General features: G+C 39.6%; 1 protein-coding gene across 1 annotated transcript in view; it reads left to right on the top strand.

The window, feature by feature from the left end:
* The window catches only part of bsf (bicoid stability factor), a 351,343-nt gene that overhangs the window by 41,141 nt on the left and 287,465 nt on the right, over positions 1-22,737 (top strand). The window contains exon 5 of the mRNA XM_067153608.2: positions 14,147-14,378. Within this exon, the coding sequence (XP_067009709.2) occupies positions 14,147-14,378 (232 nt within the window). The remainder of the gene's footprint in view (positions 1-14,146; positions 14,379-22,737) is intronic.

Below are 22,737 nucleotides of genomic sequence, written 5' to 3'. Positions count from 1 at the left end.
TCCATTACACTTGCATCACATGTCTCATGAGCTACTGTTAACGCAATCCAAACAAACGCATGCCCACGTCAAAGGCTGGCTTGAGACCTACGCTCCCTGCAGCTGTAGGCCGAGACACTAGGGCCATGAAATTAAGTTCTCACCCAGGCCAGTCGTCGCTGGCGCAATGTGACCAGGAACACTAATTTAAATATTTTATTGTGGAAGTGACGTAAATGTGCTATCCAGGTTTCTTTAACATGTATTTAAGAGGACGTGAACTGGGACTTTGGAATAATGACGTAATAACCAGGAAAACGCGCTAGAGAGGGACGTCTTAACCAGTTTTGACTGTATTAGGGATTGGGTGCCATGACCATTCTCTTCCATCTTGTCCTATCTGTATTCTTTGGTCAGTCTTTTAACCAGTATGTCATTTTGTCAATGTCTCGCCATCCGATCCTTTAGGTTCCTCCAGATCTGGTACCCTGGAATTCTTCAGACCATGTGCTCTCTTGATTGGTGCTTTCATCTCAGACCGCACATTACATGACCATATCACCTCAGTCTTTACTGTTTCAGAATCTCTGTTATTTTCTCCAAATTCCCATCTTTCTGATTTTGCTGTTTCTTCTCCTTTCCTTCATACAAATTCAGATTGCTCACTGTAACATTCTCATTTCTATCCTATCCAACAACTCCTCTTTCTTCTTCCTTAAAGCCCGTGTTGCTGTCCCATGTATTATTACTGGAGGGATTACTGTCTTGTAAATGTTTAACTTTATTTGGACTTTCATGTAACTTAAAACTTTTCAGTCTGTCGAACATACAAGTTCAATACAAATATTACACTATAACATACCTGTAAAAAAAAACCCCACACTATTAAACAAGGAATAAAAATACACACTTCTTCTTCTTCTTCGTCGTTTAGGCCTACTGAGGACTACGGGGCTCGTATCTACTCTTCGGTAAAGTTGTTGCTTTCTTCTTCTTCCAATACTGCTTCATTTGCTGACTATGAGCCATCTTTCTCTCCTCGGTCCACTTAGTTCCTGTAGTCTTCTTACTTGTAAGGGACGTTGGGAAAACTCCGTGTCGGATGGCTTGACGGAACAGTAGTCGGTCATGAGTTTGTCCTGGTGGGATATCTAGTTGTTCCATATCTGACTTAACTGACGTGATCCATTTGTTCTTAGAAGCCTTGCCTCTTCCTGTTACTGTGAATATCCTGTTGGTGAGTCTTTTGGAATCCAGACGGGCCAAGTGTCCATGAAAGGTCAGGTGCCTTTTCATTATAGATGTCACGATGTCCTCCTGGTGTTCATACAGTTCATCATTATGGCGGATTCTCTAAGTGCCTCCTTCCTCTCTGATTGGTCCTAATATCCTCCTCAGGATCTTCCTCTCTTTTAACTCCAGCTTTCTGAGTGGGCCCTTCCTAGCCATTAAAAGGCACTCAGAAGGATACAGAAGAGATGGTTTGACTACCGAGTTGTAGTGTCTGAGTTTGAGGTTCTTGGAGAGGCACTTAGATGAATAGATACTACGACACGAGTGATAAGCCCTTTCAAACTTGGTACATCTGGCATCTATGGCTGGGTTCTCGCTCTGATTCGCAGAGATCCATTCTCCCAAGTACTTACCTGCGGGTACTTTTCGTTTGGTAGCGTCTGTGAGAGGAATTGTAGAAGGGGCCTCCTTGATATTGGTCATAAATTCAGTCTTCTGGATGCTGATTTTCAGACACAATAAAGACTCTGTAAGTTGTAGGTAGCCTCCTCTATATTGTTTGCCAGTAGAATGAGGTCATCGGCAAAGGCTAGGCATGGGACAATGAGGTTGTCTCTCTTGTACCCAAGTGGGAGCATTGTTCTCCATTCTCTAATGATCTTTTCCAGGACACAGTTGAAGAGAATGCAGGAGAGACCATCACCCTGTCTAACTCCTGTTCTGATTGGAAAGCTTTCAGATAGTTCACCTCTGAACCTGACCTTGGACGTCGTGTTCTTCAGATTTGCTTGAACCAATCGTAGGGTCTTCCCATCCAGACCAAGTTCCCATAGTGTGGAGAAAAGGGTGTCTTTGTCCACAGAGTCATAAGCTTTCTGAAAATCTACTAGGACGACCACCCAGGGATTGCCACCTTGGCTTTTGTAATTGAGAACTGTCTTAAGATTGTGTATCTGTTCTGGACAAGATCTAGTCTTACAGAAACCAGCTTGGTATTCACCTAACTGTGAGTCTAGCTGTGTGGTTACTCTATTGAGGAGGGCTACATAGAGGATTTTGTAGGTAATTTGTAACAAGGAAATACCTCTATAATTGTTGAAGTCTGTCTTACTTCCCTTCTTGTGGAGGGGATGAATCACGGCAGACGTCCGTCCTTTGGGTAGGGACTCTGTTGTCCATATGTCCTTTATGATTTGATGGATGCTCTTCAAAGACTGGTCATCTGCATGTTTCTACATCTCGGCAACTATGCCGTCTTCACCTGAAGTCTTGTTGTTCTCATGGTTTTCGATTCGGACAGTTATTAGTAGGCTGTGTACCTGATCTTGTTATATTTTGTTATGTTTGTTATATTTTATTATGAAAGTTTACGTTTGTTAAATAGTCTGTTGACAGTGCAAGTGAAATTTGCTCAGTGTAGCTGTATCTTGTGCTTCGTGAATAAATAAATAAATAGTACCTTGACGTTCTGTATGTCCATATGTTGCCGTGTTACAGCAACAGGGTCTAACTGGAATTCACCAAGCATAGGATTTGGACTCCTCCAGGTTTTGGCCTTTCTAGGTAGACGTTTGAAGGCTGTTGATTTCAGGACTAAGTTGTACTTGTCACAGAGTTCAATGAGACGTTCTCCATTTCTGTTTGTTCTCTTATGGGCTGGATAATGGCTTACTATCTTCTGGTACTTCCACTCCTTACCGACTTGTGCATTGAAGTCTCCCATGAGCATGATGGAATGGTGGGAAGGGATCTTATCTAGAGTTTCTTTTAAGGTGGCCCAGCATTGTTCTACATTTTCCAGGTTTGAACGGTTTGTGTCATTCGTGGGTAAGTGGAAATTTACGATTGTGTATGCTCTATTACGAGACCTGAAGGATAACGAGGAGGTCCTTCCGTTAGGTGAAGTGAAATTTAAAATATGGTCAACCATCTTGTGGTGTACTGCGAACCCAGTACCAAATTGTGGAAGTGTCTTGACAACTCTTTCACCAGGTTTCCCCTTGTAGATTCTGTACACTCCGGACTCTATTGTAAACACACTATTAAACAAAGAATGACATTTTTCATTCCTGAAGTAATAGCATCAGATTCTATCAAGTCACACTGAGTATTTGGAAATATTTATGTTTATTTCTATCCAAACACCTAGGAATTTGAAATTTGGAACTATCTTAATGCAGTTCTGCTTTGTCTCCACTCCAGCATAAAATGCAAGGTGTTTGAAAAACTGTTGCTCTTTCATTGGCCCCCTATCTGCCACCTGGGGACGCACTCTGTAGGGGCCAGGTTCCCCTGGTTACTTATTGGAAGTTAACCCCACCCATAAGGGATGAGGTTATTTGCAGAGACTTTTATTATTATTACTTTTTTAAATTAAGGAGTTCTTTTAAGATATTATTTTTTAGTGATAAATGTTAGTCAAAAAAATTGTCTCAGGTGGAGAAGGTGGTGTGCGAATTCAGAGAATTTACTACAGATGAGAATATCCTAACGCATATTCCAGACCTTTATGTCAGAGATTATGTCCTGTGAGATTCATTAAGCACTAATGCAAAAAGTGTAAATGTTTTCCAGATGTTAATTAAGTAGAGCAATATGGGGGAAATTTTTAAAAATTGTATGGTTATTTTTAAAAACATTGCAAGGGTTCTTAATGTGCATTTAATGGTCTGCCTATTATACTGGTAATTTTATATTTTATTTTCTGAAGCAGAGTTCTTGTAAGATGTTATTTTTAGCGATAAATGATAATCGAAAAGATTGTCTCGAGTGACAAACGATGGTTGTTCAGATGTTAAGTAGAGCGATTAGGGTAAATTTTTTAGAATTGTATTTTCTTTCAGGTTGGTTTCATTATCTTTTTTTTTTCCAATTGCTGCTTTAATGTTCAAAGATTTATTTTTATTCTCGATGTGGAAGATTTTTAGATCTTTATTGATGTCGTGGAATTTCAGAGAGATTTTTAAATCTTGACTTGATGACAATTTCCTTTTTGACTGACTCCCATGACATCTTAACCTATTCACAAACTAGTCCAACTAATGGTCTCTTCGTTTGACCTGCTGGTGTAGATTGTGATGAGGTGCAGCCATCCACTTTGTCCAGTATTCATGCATAGATGGTCTAGAGAAAGCATATGACAGGGTACCAAGGGAAAAGATGTTTGGCATATTAGGGGACTATGGAATTAAGGGTAGATTATTAAGATCAAAGGCATTTTTGTTGACAATTGGGCTGTAGTGAGAATTGATGGTAGAATGAGTTCTTGGTTCATGGTACTTACAGGGGTTAGACAAGGCTGTAATCTTTCACCTTTGCTGATCGTAGTTTACATGGATCATCTGCTGAAAGGTATAAAGTGGTAGGGAGGGATTCAGTTAGGTGGAAATGTAGTAAGCAGTCTGGTCTATGCTGAAGATTTGGTCTTAATGGCAGATTGTGCGAAAGCCTGCAGTCTAATATCTTGGAACTTGAAAATACATGCAATGAGTCTGGTATGAAAATTAGCCTTTCGAAGACTAAATTGATGTCAATAGGTAAGAAATTCAACAGAATCGAATGTTAGATTGGTAGAACAGGTAGATAATATTAAGTATTTAGGTTCTGTGTTCTTCCAGGATGGTAATATAGTAAGTGAGATTGAATCAAGGTGCAGTAAAGCTAATGCAGTGAGCTCGGAGTTGCGATCAACAGTGTTCTGTAAGAAGGAAGTCAGCTCCCGGACGAAACTATCTTTACATCGGTCTGTTTTCAGACCAACATTTCTTTACGGAAGCAAAAGCTGGTTGGAATCAGGATATCTTACTCGTAAGTTAGAAGTAACAGAGCACGCGGCTGTGAGCTTACATCCGGGAGATAGTATGTTCGAATCCCACTATCGGCAGCCCTGAAGATGGTTTTCCGTGGTTTCCCATTTTCACACCAGGCAAATGCTGGGGCTGTACCTTAATTAAGGCCACGGCCGCTTCCTTCCAACTCCTAGGCCTTTCCTATCCCATCGTCGCCATAAGACCTATCTGTGTCGGTGCGACGTAAAGCCCCTAGAAAAAAAAAAAGTAACAGACATGAAAGTAGCGAGAATGATTGCTGGTACAAAGTGGGAACAGTGGCAGGAGGGTACTCGGAATGAGGAGATAAAGGCTAATTTTGGAATGAACTCGATGGATGAAGCTGTACGCATAAACCGGCTTTGGTGGGGGGTCATGTGAGGCGGATGGGTTACCTAAAGAGAATAATGGACTCTGTTTTGGCGGGTAAGAGAACTAGAGGGAGACCAAGACGACGATGGTTAGACTCAGTTTCTAATGATTTAAAGATAAGAGGTATAGAACTAAATGAGGCCACAGCACTAGTTGCAAATAGAGGATTGTGGTGACGTTTAGTAAATTCACAGAGGCTTGCAGACTGAATGCTGAAATGCATAATGGTCTATTATGATAATGTATGTATATATGCGTGTAATCTGCTTTACTTTGCACCAATACAGATAGGTCTTATGGCGACAGTGGGATAGGAAAAGGCTAGGAGCAGGAAGGAAGCGGCCGTGGCACTTAATTAAGGTATATTCCCTGCATTTGCCTGGTGTGAAAATGGGAAAACACCAGGGCTACCAACAGTGGGGTTCGAACCCACTGTCTCCAGAATGCAACTTCACAAGTGTGCACCCCTATCTGTATGGCCAACTTGCTCGGTGTGTGTAGTATTTGAACTGCTCGAATACAAGAAGGGATTTTTATTTCAGGAGACCACCTGGACATTTAGCCCACACTTTCTCTAAACACTTCTATTTTCGTCCATCTTGGACATGAAGGACCAAACCTTGTAGAATTTCATCTTTAGGTATAGTTTTTCTCTTAGTAATTAGTTGGAGCCAGTTTTGTACCATCTGTACAGCAGTACAACATGGAGGTGTAATGTGACTTTTCATGACTGGATGTTTTTATTATATTCTTAGCTCCTTTATTGCCAGCAGTTCATTTTGATGGGACATCAAATGTTAGAGGCACTTTGTCCATATTACCAGCTTGACCAAGTTTGTTTTCGTGCATCGATCACAAATTCGTGAAATTCCACAATTTTGGATTCATATTCTGCTGGTATCTTTTGCAGAATCCCAATGTGAGTGTGCATCGATAGTCTGTCTCTCTTCATAAACCGGTAACACCAAGTAGGCGTTTCTGCGAAATCTACAGTATTGTGTGCAGCCGCCCATCTTCTCGCTTCGCAGATGATCATTTTGGTGGACACAGAGGTGCCATTATTTCTGAGGTTCTCACCCTTTCTTTCATTTCTGACTCTGGATGAGGCAATTTTTCAGCATGGATTCTAAAAGAGTGTTTATTTTTTCACAGGTTCAACAAGTGATTTTCTTGTTTTTGCCATTCGCAGATAATTTTTTAAGTTGGTGGAGATCCAAATTGTTTTTCTGCTACCCTATCACCCTGTAATTTTGTGTATTCCACAACTTTTAATTTAAATGCTATGTTGTAAGAAATCCTCTTTTGTACAACTGATATTGTGTACGGTAAATCGTCACTACCGGAATGTGCCACTACTAAAAGTTGTTATTGATTACAAAGTGAAAGATTTTTTCCTACGCTTCCTTGAAGGTTTTCTATTATGGTAGTCAAGGTCACAGCTCTTTGTGTTTGCCTGGTATGAAGGAGGTAGTTGGAGGCGAAGGAGTTGCGGGACATCTCGTTAGGAATTTCCTGGCAACTCGCATTCCTGTCAGAAAAATGCAGATAAACCATAGCTGCTGTTTCTTACCTGCAGTAATAAAAGGGGGTCAACTGCTGAGAGTATTGTAAGGAATTTTTTGAGCATTGGTGTAACAAATCACTTATATTCAATGTCTAAATATGATAGAATTTTGGATCATAAGACGCAGACATATTTTAGGTAGTATTTTTTGTAACAAAATCTGTATTTGATGGTCCGAAAAATATGGTACTTGTGGGTTAGGAAGATATAATCACCTCATATCCTTTAGTTATATTTCCAGTTCTTACATTGATATCACTTGTTAACGCTGTCCTTATCTTGTTGTTGATCTTTACTATGACATCACTTAGTGCTTCGTGAAATTTTCTACTTTATCCTTATCTGCTCCCTCACATGGTGAATGTCACGGTAACTAAACTACTCGGTAGGCTACTCAGGCAGTTGAAGCTCCCATTGGCTGGAGCACTATGACGTCACGCGATATGAACGATAGTGAGTAAGGTACACAGGCGCAGTACAGCAAGCCTGTCAGTTCTTGCGCCTGTGAAACATCTTCCCAATCTTTCATCAAATAATAGTCTGGTTTAGTCCAGTTCAATAAGTAACGGTACTTCCAGTAAATTTAAAAACGTTAAAATGCGTTAAATTCCGTCACATGCTGAGCAGGTAGAACATCAACTGTCAAATACATGACATATAATATAAGAAATAAAATATTGCCATGCAACTCAAAATAATGTATTTCCTGATGAAGTAAATATTTAGATCAAATGGCATAGGAAAATATGCATCATATTGACAACTTTATGGAATTATATTAAAGTATTAAAATGTACGTGTCAGGAGACTTAATTAGTTGATGCACCAGCCCAAAGCTTAGCCTTCTTATTGACATATTTTCTCAGTGCTAGCTCCTTACTCTTTGCATTTAAATGCTGTATCCTAATAAATGTCCTGGTCCTTACGTGCAGACAAATTATTTTGTCATGGAATCCTGGAAATTTTGACTTAAAAGAAATAAGAGTTTTCATTACATTTTTGCACCTGGATCCAGGCTTACCGTGAAACACACCAAATGTAATTTCGAACTGGGCTATGTTTTTCAACCACTCATGACTGGGATGTGTGAGGCCCCCTTTTGAAATAATGGAGATCCAGTAACAGGTCTCTTCTCGCACAACATTTTTGCCCCTTTCTTCGTATTTACTGTATATCGGATCACGGATACTGTATTATTTCACAAGCTTCGAAATATATTCAGAAATGTAAGTTTTAGCACATAATAATGTTATTGGATTTTACGTTCCACTAAGTGTGTATTTGAGCACCTTCGCCACCGGACTGAGACAGGATCGAACCTGCCAAGTTGGGCTAAGAAGGCCAGTGTTCTACCATTTGAGATTGGTCCGCCTCAGGCCTGCCTGCGAGCGAGTCCAATCTTAGGCTCGTTCGCTGGACGATCCGCTTCTGCTGCAGCCCGCGTTGGAGCGCACTTTTAGTACATTGTCGGCTGCCATGATCTTTGGTAGCCTTGTGCTGGGGCTCTGCGTAAGGGCCTTTACCCATCATAATATGCCTCCGTGATATTCATTGGATACGGGCTAAGGCCCTGATCTGTTTTATTTTTAAATTTTAATAATTTTTTCATTACCTGGAGTGGACGCTTTTTTTTCATACTGTGCCAGAAATATGTAAGTAACGATATTTCTACTGATGCCATGGAGTAGCTTTCTTCGCATGGACAAAAGTAAGTTTCGCTACAAGATTTTTATATTCTACCCTTTACCTTCTGGAGTTGGATTTCATCGTCTCTAAAATTCTAACTAAAATTGTGGATCTTCAAGTGTTCTGTGATTACCTTTTCTGGTCGATCTCCATTTGAAATGAACTTGAAATTTAACAACATATATTTAAAGAAAAGAGAAACCTTTTGGCTTCTTGACTGTACCTCTTAACCCATCTATGTGTGCAAGATAATTTATTTATCGTCGGCTGGTGTTTTTGGGCCTTACCGATTAATTTGTTTTGGGTTAAGTTAAAGAAGTTTGTAAAGTATTTAACTCGATATGTAATGGCATCTCTTACGAAGGTTTGAGATTGCGAGATTATCTCCGTGGATCGAAATCTGCTTCTGCTTTAATTTGATCTTTTCTGTTCTTTCTACGTTTGGTGAAATTTCCTTTTAATCTTATGCTTGGGTAACGCTTTTCTTGTTTACATTACCATGGGAACGATTGTTCGGGTAATTATTAATGTTTTTTGGGGATCGTTTGCAAATGGATTGAATTTGTGACAAGCGTGCCTCTACCTTGGGAGCTACTGTCTCCTTATTCATCTCATTTACTGATTCTTGATTTAATTGGCGGTTGATTTCCTTTGTGGATTGTGCTGCCTGGTGCTGTATGCCGACCTGGTTTAACGTGTGGTCACTTCTGTGATTTGAGCGGCTTGCTCTTGTAATATATGGTTTAATTCCAACGCTATCTTTTCCTCCCTTTTCTATGTGTGGCGTATGTTTGGGATTGATCCCCGTTTCGTGTCATTTAATTTTGGGAGCGCCTTTCGGTTTTTATGTATGCTTTCTATGCATGCTATTAATTATTGTTGGGCTGGCGTGATCCAATTCAGGAGAGTATCTCGCAACCTCACTGCAGCATATATTCACTTGATGTAAAAGTAATTATTCCTACTGAAAGAGTTTTCTTAAGATCTTTAATATACAACTAAAATCTTGTAAGCATAAAGGGGTTTACTCGAGCTCCTCTAGCAGGCAGTCAAATTAGTCCATGGACATTAGTACAAATAATTAACCTGTAACTCATCGTTTTCATGTTTTCATTTAATTAATTGTTCGTCTAGAGGGCGTCCCTCGTTTTAAAGGTATATTTGTTACTTTAATTTAGTTAATCAACTTTTTACTGTTATTCATTTTCAAAGTCTATTTTACTAACCAGTTTAGCACTTAGGTAATTAATATTTGTGGATTCACGAAGGTGCACCTTTTCATTTAATAAGTCTTTCTTAAATGTCATCTGTAAACATTGGTCTGAGTAATTAAACATTTAATTCTTTCAAGTAAAATCTTTGGGTTTTTCTTTCACGTTCTGTTTTTTACCACCGTGAAAACCGCTAGGTTATGATCCGAGTTGCCCCTGTTAAATGGTCCGGTTGTTGTATTTTGGTAAGTATTGGGCTTTCACTTTAATGTTTTTCTTTGATTTTGTTTATCTCATTTCCTTGTTTACTTGTGCCAGTAAATGCCGGTACGACTGATACAATTTTAATCATTACAATGGTTCTACTTCAGATACTGACAACACGAACACTGTTCATGTAGTGAACCACTATAAAATTATTATGTGCTAATAGCCGGGCTGAGTAGCAACTCGGATGGTAGAGCGCTGGCCTTCTTAGCCCGCGTTGGTAGGTTCGATCCTGTCTCAGTCCGGTAGTGAAGGTGCTCAAATTCATAGTTAGTGGGACGTAAAACCAATAACATTAACATTGTTATGTGCTAATAACTTATATTTCTGAATATATTTCGAGACTCGTGAAATAATACAGTATCCGTGATCCGATATACAGTAAATACTTAGAAAGAGACAAAAATGTCGGTCGGTCACTTGCTTTCTTGGCTTACGCTACATGAACCATCAATGATAGACCCCAAGTGTAAGTGTACGAATTGTAGAGCATAGAAACCTCTACAAAAAGTCTGCGATGGTATATACCTATTTCCAACCGGTTGCCCTTTAGAAGCGATATTATGCTATAGTCCGCGGTAAAAAAATATAACTTCTTAAAATTAAATAAATATTTCGATATTATCCTCAAATTCCTTTGAGACTCGTGAAATAATACAGTATCCGTGATCCGATATACAGTAAATACGTAGAAAGAGACAAAAATGTCGGTCGGTCACTTGCTTTCTTGGCTTACGCTACGTGAACCATCAATGATAGACCCCAAGTGTAGGTGTACGAATTGTAGAACATAGAAACCTCTACAAAAAGTCTGCGATGGTATATACCTATTTCCAACCGGTTGCCCTTTAGAAGCGATTTTATGCTATAGTCCGCGGTAAAAAAATATAACTTCTTAAAATTAAATATTTCGATATTATCCTCAAATTCCTCATTGAAATAAATTGTTCGACCTCCTCCATTATATTATGAGGATTACAATAACCTTGTCAGGACATTTTTTGCATGAATGGTTAAGAAGTTACGAGCATTTTAGACTGTAGTGGTAATACGTGTCAGCAGGACGGGCGAGTGCTGTCTTCATTTCACATGACATCACGCAGAAGGCGGCCAGGGAGAGAAATAAGTGAGTGTGATGCGGGAAGACACCCCCCCGCCCTCCATGGGTGAATGTACTGAGATGTTTTTCACCTTAATTCCTATAACTGCTAAATCTGTCCACATGAATTGTTCATTTACATGCCTAATAGAAACTGTGTTGCACGGTATTGTTTTCCTGATTAACATTCTCAGTCCACATTCTGCCTTTCCTTCTTTAACACCTTTTAAGAAACAAGTAATACAACCATACTTTTATTTTCTCATATCATTAATTACTTCAGAACAGTGGTACTCAGATATTAATTTGGTCTCATTAAATTACTTATCTAAAATATAAATAATATTGCCTTACAATCTTCCATCCCCTCTTCATTATCTCCCCTTCCAAATATCATTAACATCCAGACATATCCTGTTTGCTTACTTAACCAGTTTTACTTAATTTTTTTCTTCCTTCCTTCCTTCCTTCCTTCTTCCATATGCCCGATTAATATTGATAGATCAGATGTAAGGCTTTTCAGGCGTTTGTTCTATTAACCAGCATTTTGTCTCGGGTCTGACACTAGACACATCAGAGTGGGATGTGTCAGACCCTACCCACTGACAGAGCACTCCATCAAATGCCAGTATGTTCCCATTTTGTGTTCCATTTCCTCCATAAATTAATGATTTGCAGATGATGTGTGGCTTGAGATCTAATCTTGATGAAGGTGTTCAGGAAATTGGGGCAAGGACATTGCCTTGGTTGTAGTGAAGTATCACTTTTACATTTTTGGCAGTTTGTATATTGCTTACGTACCCTTATAGTGTCTGATTGCATTCATAAATTAATTAGAAAAAGTGTCTTGATATTCAAAACTCCTTGTTTTTTTAAAAAAGTTCCTTATGATAAAAGAGTCCTGTTCGAGGGTTTAAACATGAAACATGTGTGATGATTACATGGGACCTTGCCTAGTTTGGAATTGCCTCCACTTCTATGGGTTACTCTTCTTTTCGATTTTTTATGTCTGACCTTATTTGACTATTCATCCAAATAGTGAAGCTTTTCAAATCATTTCTCGATATCAGAAACTGTGTAGTCTTGTTGAGGGTATAGAAGTGGAGAGGAGCAGTTTGTCCTAACGAAGATGTATTGAGAGCACCCAGCATGCATTCATATGATTCAGTAAAGGTACAAATATTCTTGAAGATAATTATTTCACGTGGGATATAAATTAATGAGAAAATTTTGCTCTGAATTGATTTAGGAGCCTTTGATTGTCACTCATTCATTCAGTCCTTCATTCATCAATGATCTGCATTTAGGACTGTCGCTCAGGTGTCAGATTTCCTATCAGTTGTTTACCTAGCCTTTTCTCAAATGTTTTCAAAGAACTTGGAAATTTATTGAACATTTCTCTTGATAAATTATTACAATTTTTTACTCCTCGTCCTATTTGTCCTCTTAAATTCCAACTTTATTGTTATATTGTGATCTTTCTTACTTTTAAAAGATCCACTCAAGCTTATTCGTCTACTAATGTCATTACACGCCAACTCATCACTGACAGCTTAGACCATACACTGACTTAGCAAATGTCATGGGAGTCACCTAATAGCATGTGGAGCCTCCTCTGGCCCTGCGAACTGCAGTGATACGCCATGGAAGTGAGTCGACAAGTCCCTGGTAGTCCTCTGGACGCAGCTGACACCAAATCGTTTGCACAGCGGCCGCCAATGCTGGTCTGTTCGTGGGTGCAGGGTCCATGGCAACGAGCCTGTGTTCCAGGACATCCCAGATATGCTCGATAAGGTTCATATCGGGGCTCATGGGTGGCCATGGCAGTCGTTGGACCTCCGCTGCATGTTCCTGGAACCATTCCTGGGTGACGTGGGAGCGATGTGGCGGCGCGTTATCTTGAAACACCGCAGAACCGTCTGGGCGCTGGAAGGCCAAAAATGGGTGGAGATGGTTTTCGAGCAGCTCAACACACCGCGTAACATTTAAGGTCTCTTCCAGAACAACTAAGGGTCCGTTTCATACCAGGAAAATGCACCCCAGACCATAACAGAGACACCAACGCCCTGGACCACACCTTCGAGGCAGGTGTGATCCATCGCTTCATGCGGTCTGCGCCGTACATCCATCAGCATGGTGCAGTTGAAATCGTGATTTGTCCGACCATATCACGTTACGCCGTTGTTCCAGTGTCCGTCCCTGGTGACTGGCAACAAATGTGCGTCGTCGTGCCCGATGATGTTGGGTAACAGTGGCACCCGTGTGTGGCGCCGGCTCTTATACCCCATAGAACCCATGTTCCTACGGATTGTCCACTGGGAGATGTGTCTAGCACGGCCTGTGTTGAATTGAGCCGTGATTTGTTGCACGGTTGCCCGTCTGTCACTATTGACAATACGTCTCAGATGTCGCTGGTCACGGTCATCGAGGGTTGATCGTGTGAAGCCGAATTCTCGCATCACTTCTGAAATCGCACTTCCCATCCGTCGGGCACCGACCACCATACCCCGTTCGAACAGTGTCAGCTCACGACGACGTTCCATGTTACACCTGTCACATGCACAGCCACTGCTCACAAGGTCTCCTATACAACTGCCGCTGACACAGGGGGCGTGTGGTGCTCAGACGACACACCTGCACATCAGTGCTCTGCTATCCCATGACATTTGCTCAGTCAGTGTACCACTTAGTCTAGCAGATCATCTTCTTACTCCCAAGTCTTCCCAGCCCAAGGTTTGCAATATTTTTGTAACACTACTCTTGTCGGAAATCACCAAGAACAAATAGTGCTGCTTTGCTTTGGATAATTACTTTACAAGTATTTATTAGTTTAGAGACTATAGTAAATGAACATATTTGAATGACAAGAGTGTAACAAATTTTAATTTTAAATTTAATGATATTTCAGTGACATGGAAAGTGCTACAGGCATTATTCAAGTGATGAATCAAGCAGGACTTGAACCCAGTGCTGATACGTATGCCACTTTGTTGAATGGCTATGCCAAACGAGGGAATATGGAAGCGATCAATAATTTGTTAAAGGAATGCGATTCCAAAGAAATTTTTCTCTTGGATAAAGACTTCATGGATATCATCTACACTCTGACTGTTCATGGTTTTGCTGAGCATGTTGACCAGGTAATAGATCGATTTTTTTGAAGCTTTTTTACAATGTATTACATTACATTTAAATTTATTCTTCACTAATTTTGTTTTTTCTGATTATTACATTTATTATTATGTTTTTTTAAACTATGATTATTCTCTGAAAATGTGTTCTGTGAAATTAAGAAATGTAATATGTACAGTAGACTCTTGATTGGATGGTCTAGGAATATGTAAACATTCAAGACAAATTCCAAGGACTTGAAACTTACTGCACTTGACTGTAAATCACAGCACTGACTCACAGCCTCGTACCTCTCAAGTATTTTACATACAGAGCAATGACCTTGACTGTGCTGGAGCTGAGTTCAGTGCAGTTTAATAAGCGAGTGACTACAGTGTATAGTATGTCCAAAAAATGTAAATGCATGGTGTTAATGATACAGTAGAATCTGGAAATGGTGCGTAAACTTGAATTAGGCAGTTCTATACTGCTTCTGTCTATGACGTATATCTCAGTCTTCTGGCACATGTTTCTGTTTCCATATGTACTTTGTCTGTACACCCATTGTAGTCCAACGTGTCCAGCAGCCTTTATCATTTTCACGCTAATTTTATCCATCCCTGATGCGTTCCCCATTTTCATGTTATGGACTGCTAATTCCACATCTTCCCTATTACCACTGTAGTGAAGAAGCATAGACTTCAAGTGGTATGAACACATGAGAATGAAGAGCGAGAGACCTACCAGATAATACTTCAATCTTACTGTCCAAGGAAAGTGACCAAGGGGAAGGCCAAGGAAACTCTGGATAGAAACTGTGAAATCAGATGAAGAGAGAGGTCTCAAATGGGAAGATGTCCTGGAATAGAAGATGTGTGCAGACAGGAAGAGATGGCGAACGCTTGTACACCATACCCAGGAAACTGGAGTTGGAAAATGATGATGATGATGATGATGAAAAAGATGATTCCTCCTCTAACATTGTTATATCTTCTACTGTTGAGTCATTACACTGTATTACTACAGTCTCCCCTGCACAATTTCACACATTTAGCAGCTTATCAAAATACTCCTTCCATCTCCTTATTTCTTCTGGATGTCTTATCATCTCTCTACCTTCCTCTTTCATCAACTTTGTATTAACTCTTTTTTTTCCTATTACTTTGTATAATTCCCTACAACATTCTTACCGGGCGAGCTGGCCGTGTGCGTAGAGGCGCGCGGCTGTGAGCTTGCATCCGGGAGATAGTAGGTTCGAATCCTACTATCGGCAGCCCTGAAAATGGTTTTCCGTGGTTTCCCATTTTCACACCAGGCAAATGCTGGGGCTGTACCTTAATTAAGGCCACGGCCGCTTCCTTCCAACTCCTAGGCCTTTCCTATCCCACCGTCGCCATAAGACCTATCTGTGTCGGTGCGACGTAAAGCTCGTAGCAAATACAACATTCTTGTACTGCCAGCTCCATTTGTTTCCGTCTTTTGTGCAAATTCTTCCCAACTTTTCTTCTCTTACTAATTTCTTACATTTCCTTTTATTATCAAGATACTGGTATTTCCTTTTGCTTTCTTCCTTTTTAACTCCCTTCCATTCTTGCCAGGCTTTCTCCTGTTTTCTATCACTGCTTCTTACACCTTCTCATTCATTTTTGTCATATTCTACCACAGGCACTCTCTGCCCTGCTTACAAATACCCTTTAAAAGTTATACAATTCAACGTCCATATTTACTACTTAAGTAACTGGAATTTTTTGTTTCATTCTCTCCAAAAATTCTTCCTGAACTTCCTTTTAATTTCCACACTTCTATTTTACTGTCTCTTATCTCCTTTAATTTTTCCAGTTTTCCCACTCTGTTTTACTATCACAACTCTATGATCTCCTAATATTCTTTAGATTACCATAACAGTGATTTATTGTTGAACTGTATCTTCCTTATTCAATACCTTATGGTTAATGTGTATTTCAAAAACTTAAAATTTCACATTCGTCACAACTATTCAGGTTTCAATCCTTCTTAATGAGAACATTTTTTTTTTTTTTTTTTGCTAGGGGCTTTACGTCGCTCCGACACAGATAGGTCTTATGGCGACGATGGGATGGGAAAGGCCTAGGAGTTGGAAGGAAGCGGCCGTGGCCTTAATTAAGGTACAGCCCCAGCATTTGCCTGGTGTGAAAATGGGAAACCACGGAAAACCATCTTCAGGGCTGCCGATAGTGGGATTCGAACCTACTATCTCCCGGATGCAATGAGAACATTTTAACATTCATAATATTATCATATTATTATTATTATTATTATTATTATTATTATTATTATTATTATTATTATTATTATTATTATTATTGTTGTTGTTGTTGTTGTTGTTGTTCACGAGTGTCTCATGTCAGATTTTCCTCAATCCCTCGCACAGATTGGGAGTGAAACAATGCAGATGGTAATAGCATTGTATCAAAATTGCAAAAGCTGTGTTAGAACCAAAGTGGGTCAAACTGAATGGTTCAGAGTTGAGACAGGCTTAAGACAGGGAAGTGTATTGTCTCCCTTACTCTTCGTTTTCTACATAATATCAACAAGAAGATGATGGGCGAGCAAGTAAAGTCTATGCTCTTTGCTGATGACATTGTAGTTTGGGGAGATAATGAAGAGGAAGTACAGATACAAGTTAATTTATGGAATGAGGAGATAAGAAATTTTGGAATGAAGATTAGTACTGCAAAAAGTAAGACAGAAAATCCAGGGGAGTGATAAAAATAGGAAATGAACCTCTTGAAGTAGTGAAAATTTTTTAATATTTGGGCAGCGTGATATCACAAGATGGAAATTTGGATGGAGAAATTGATTTAAGAATACAGCAGTCTGCAAGTTTCTACCAGTGTGTGAGAGACATTGTACGGAACAAAGATGTGCCAATGACGTGCAAGAAGGTTTTATACTCGTCCTATTATAAACCTATACTGATCTATGCTTCAGCAGCCTGGACGTTAACTAAGTGGAACCAAAGTAAGAGACAAGCAGCTGAAATGAGGTTCTTGAGGAGCATACAGGGAAAGGCAAGACGAGATAGAATACGAAATGAGGAAATAAGGAGAAGCGTGGGAGTATGAAAACTTCAAGAAGAGATTGATATAGTAAAGCTAAAATGGTTTGGACACATGATGAGAATGCCAGGAGAGAGAATACCAAAGAGAACCTTCATGGATACAGAGACTAGAAAGAGGCCGTGGGGACGTTCTAGAATGAGATGGAGGAGCTCTGTTGTGGACTGTATTGCAAATAGAGGAGTCGATAGCAATCAAGTACTAGAAGAGGAATGGTGGAAAGATCGATTAGGTGGAGGGCTTTGGTACACTATCCTACCCAGAGAGAATCTGGGAAAGGGAATTGAAGAAGAAGTAGTATATTATCCTCGCTTCAGTTTTAAATGTTTTTAACTACAATATATAATGTCTATTTTAACATTCTACTGAAGATGATCCAATTAGGATCGAAACGTGTATAGTTGTAACAAATGTGAAATTTAAGTATTTTAAATTGCGTGTCCCAATGATGCAGATAGCCGAGCCGCAGGTGCAACCATATCAGATGAGTATCTGTTGAGAGACCAGACTAACGAATGGTTCATCGAAAGGGGGGAAGCAGCCTTTCGGTAGTTGCACGGGCGGCAGTCTAGATGATTGACTGATACGGCCTTGTAATAATACTCAACATGGCTTAGCTGTGTTGATACTGCTACACGGCTGAAAGCAACGGGAAACTACAGCCGAAAATAACTCCCGAGGACATGCAGCTCTCTCTGTATGAATGGTGTACTGATGGTGGCTTCCTCCCGGGTAAAATATTCGGGAGGTAAACTAGTCCCCATTCGGATCTCCGGGTGGGGACTACACGAGAGGGGGCGATCATCAGGAAGATGGATACTGACATTCTGCGAGTCGGAGCGGGGAATGTTAGAAGTTTGAATCGTTGTGGTAGGTTAGAGAATCTGAAAAGGGAGATGAAAAGCCTAAAGTTAGATGTAGTTGGTATAAGTGAAGTACGTTGGCAGGAAGAACAAGATTTTTGGTCAGGCGACTACCGAATTATCAACACAAAATCAAACGGGAAATGCAGGAGTTGGTTTAATAATGAATAAGAAAATAGGGCAGCGGGAAAGCTACTACGACCAGCATAGTGAAAGAATTATTGTCGTCAAGATAGACACCAAACCAATGCCCACCACAATAGTGCAGGTCTATATGCCTACTAGTTCAGTGGATGATGAAGAAATTGAAAGAATATATGAGGAGATAGAAGATTTAATACAATATGTAAAAGGTGACGAGAATCTAATTGTGATGGGAGACTGAAATGCAGTGGTAGGCCAAGAAAGAGAAGGTAATACAGTAGGAAAATTCGGATTGGGACAAAGGAACGAAAGAGGAAGATGGCTGGTTGAATTCTGCACTGATCATAATTTAGTCCTTGCTAATACTTGGTTCAAACACCACAAACGACGACTGTATATGTGGACGAGACTGAAGACACTGGAAAGTATCAAATAGACTTCATTATGGTTAGGCAGAGATTCAGAAACCAGGTGTTGGATTGCAAAACTTTCCTAGGAGCAGACATGGACTCTGACCACAACTTGTTGGTCATGAAATGCCATCTGAAGTTGAAGAAATTGAAGAAAGGAAAGAAAGCAAAAAGATGGGATCTAGACAAGTTGAAAGAAAAGAGTGTGAGGGATTGTTTCAAGGAACATGTTGCACAAGGACTAAATGAAAAGGCTGAAGGAAACACTATAGAGGAAGAGTGGAGAGTCATGAAAAATAGTCAGTAGGGCTGCTGAAGAAATGTTAGGAAGGAAGAAAAGATCAACTAAGAATCAGTGGATAACTCAGGAGATACTACATCTGATTGATGAACGACGAAAATACAAGAATGCTAGAAATGAAGAGGGCAGAAAAGAATACAGGCGATTAAAGAATGAAGTGGATAGAAAGTGCAAGGTAGCTAAGGAAGAATGGCTGAAGGAGAAGTGCAAGGATGTCGAAGGCTGTATGGTCCTGGGAAAGGTAGATGCTGCATACAGGAAAATCAAGGAAACCTTTGGAGAAAGGAAATCTTGGTGTATGAATATTAAGAGCTCAGATGGAAAGCCACTTGACAAAGCAGAAAGGTGGCAGGAGCATATCCAACAGTTGTATGAAGGTAAAGATGTAGATAATTTGGTTCTGGAACATGAAGAGGCTGTTAATGCTGATGAAATGGGAGACCCAATTTTGAGGTCAGAGTTCGACAGAGCGGTGAGTGACCTCAATAGGAACAAGGCACCTGGAATTGATGACATTCCCTCTGAATTACTGACTGCCTTAGGAGAAACCAGCATGGCAAGGTTATTTCATTTAGGGCCTGTACTACGACTGTCAGATAAACAGCCAGATACGTAGGCTGCAGTTTTGCATACTAGAAGTTAAATATTTTCTTGCGTACTACCAACGGATTTTAACTACGGTATTGTAATGCGGAAGATGTAGTAACATTTTTATTGGGTTGGTAATAAGGTTACTGAAAATATAGTGAAATTTAGCGCGGTGGTGTTTTCGTTTGTTTAGCTCTATTCCTTTTGAAATTGTATTACTAGAATCGAATATCAGACTCTTATTAAGCTATAATGTGGAAGTCCAGGTCAAAAACAGAATTAGGACTGAAATATACTCATACGAAGAAATGTTAAAATTAATAAACTGTATAACGAAACTGAAACTGTTATAGAAAATAAAAAAGACTGAAAATGTAACCTGGACGCAAAAGTTAAGATTCAGGTTATGTATCTTTTTGTCTAGTACTATTTACGAGGTTGCGCGTTACGACGAAAGTAAAGTTTATATTCATAATTAATGCCACTGATGCAGTGTGGGATCATTAATTTTATTATTAATTCAAAAATTGTTTGCTCATTGAATAAATAGTTAGTTTCTTTCTTTTCAATACAACGTGAGAATAGTAACTGGCAAGCATTTATCTCACTTTAGCGTAAATTTTTTTGTAGCAATTTGTTATGAAGTAAAGGAAATATAACCTCCTTAACATCCTGATTCGACGGACGAATCCCCATGAACAACGTCGTATACCTTTACTCCATATGTGCGTCGCGGATAGATTTGGAATAGCACCCACACTTTTGACACGCATTTTAATGATTAGGAAATGTGTGCTATCACCTCTAGTACCCTACTGACTACCATTTACAAGGCAAAAAACTGTTAGACTATTGGGACTCGAACCCACGAAAAACTGCGTATTAGCAAACTTTGCTGCCTTAACGACCACGGCTACCCATGAAGCTTGCGGTTGACTGCTTGTGTACTACTGATATACTCAGTAGCAACAACTTGCTAGCTTGGGAAATCTTTAAGAATTCTGTGATAGCTGGACAGGAAGCATGACATATTTCATAAATATATACATAAATGACATTGTAACAACTTAATTTCGCACAGCATCATGCAGATGTAGATTCATCTCCATGAGTAGCCATCTTGATTCTTTACGGTAGCATCCCCGATAAGAGCTAAGTCCCAGATATGAGCGTTAACAGCCTCTCCAACTTCGGCATAGCTATACTTGAGAATATTTTCCCAGATTGCACATAAACGAAAGTCGTAGTACGGGGTTTCAACCGAACTTCCAGATAAATGTCCAAACTGCCAAATAAATTTATACCGCACTTTTATCTGGCTGTCGTAGTACAGGCCCTTAGTGTGCAAGATGTATGAGACAGAAGAAGTCCCATCCGATTTTTGGAAGAATGTTGTTATACCTATTCCCAAGAAAGCCGGTGTGAAAACTACCACACCATTAGTTTAGTATCTCATGCCTGCAAAATTTTAACACGTATTATTTACAGAAGAATGGAAAAACAAGTTGAAGCTCAGTTGGGAGAAGATCAATTCGGCTTCAGAATAAATGTAGGAACATGTGAAGCAATCCTGACTTTACGTCTGATCTTAGAGGATCGAATCAAGGACAAGCCCACGTACATGGCATTCGTAGATCTAGAAAAGGCATTCGATAATGTTGATTGGACCAAGCTATTTATGATTCTGAAGATGATACGGATCAGATACCGAGAACGAAGAATTATCTACAATCTGTATAAAAATCAGTCTGCAGTGATAAGAATCGAGGGCTTTGAAAAATCCATAAAGGAGTGAGGCAAGGCCGCAGTTTTTCCCCTCTCCTTTTCAGTGTTTACATAGAACAGGCAGTAAAGGAAATCAAAGAGAAATTTGGAAAGGAAATCACAGTCCAAGGAGAGGAAATCAAAACCTTGAGATTTGCCGATGATATTGTTATTTTATCTGAGACTGCAGAAGATCTCGAGAAGTTACTGAATGGTATGGATGAAGTCTTGGGTAAGGAGTACAAGATGAAAATAAATAAGTCCAAAACAAAAGTAATGGAGTGCAGTTGAACGAAGGCAGGTGATGCAGGAAATATTAGATCAGGAAATGAAGTCTTAAAGGAAGTAGATGAATATTGTTACTCGAGTAGTAAAATAACTAACGATGGCAGAAGGAGAACATAAAATGCAGACTAGCACAAGCAAGGAAGAGCTTTCTTAAGAAAAGAAATTTGCTCACTTCAGACATTGATATCGGAATTAGAAAGATGTTTTTGAAGACTTTCGTGTGGAGTGTGGCATTATATGGAAGTGAAACATGGACGATAACTAGCTCAGAAAGAAAGAGAATAGAAGCTTTTGAAATGTGGTGTTACAGAAGAATGCTGAAGGTGAGATGGATAGATCGAATCACGAATTAAGAGATACTGAATCGAATTGAGAGGAGATCGATTTGGCTAAATTTGACGAGAAGAAGAGATAGAATGATAGGACACATCTTAAGACACCCAGGACCTGTTCAGTTGGTTTTTGAAGGAAGTGTAGGTGGTAAGAACAATAGGGGTAGACCGAGGTATGAATATGACAAGCAGATTAGAGCAGATGTAGGATGTAATAGTTAGTAGAAATGAAAAGGGTAGCACAAGATAGGGTGGCATGGAGAGCTGCATCAAACCAGTCTATGGACTTATGACTCAAACAACAACAACACCGTATTAAATAAGGAGGATATCATTCAAGAATAAATCATTGTTATAGGACCGGTTTCATCAACGTGAGTTAAACCCGACCCCGAGTTATACAGTTTTAATTCTGAATTTCACTATTCATTCCGTTTCTTCAAAAAGGGTTATTTTTAACTCTAGGTTAAGACCGGTGTTAGGTTAACCCCTCCTTTCATCTGGGTTAAACTGCTTATTCGAGGTTAAAAGCAAAATGGCCACCGTAAATCATGCGTGTGATGGAGAGTTGCTTTATTTTGATTTATTAAACGGTGTTCC

The sequence above is a fragment of the Anabrus simplex genome, chromosome 9 (assembly GCF_040414725.1).
Source record: "Anabrus simplex isolate iqAnaSimp1 chromosome 9, ASM4041472v1, whole genome shotgun sequence".
Lineage (NCBI taxonomy): Eukaryota > Metazoa > Arthropoda > Insecta > Orthoptera > Tettigoniidae > Anabrus > Anabrus simplex.
This window is presented reverse-complemented; position numbering and strand designations above follow the sequence as displayed.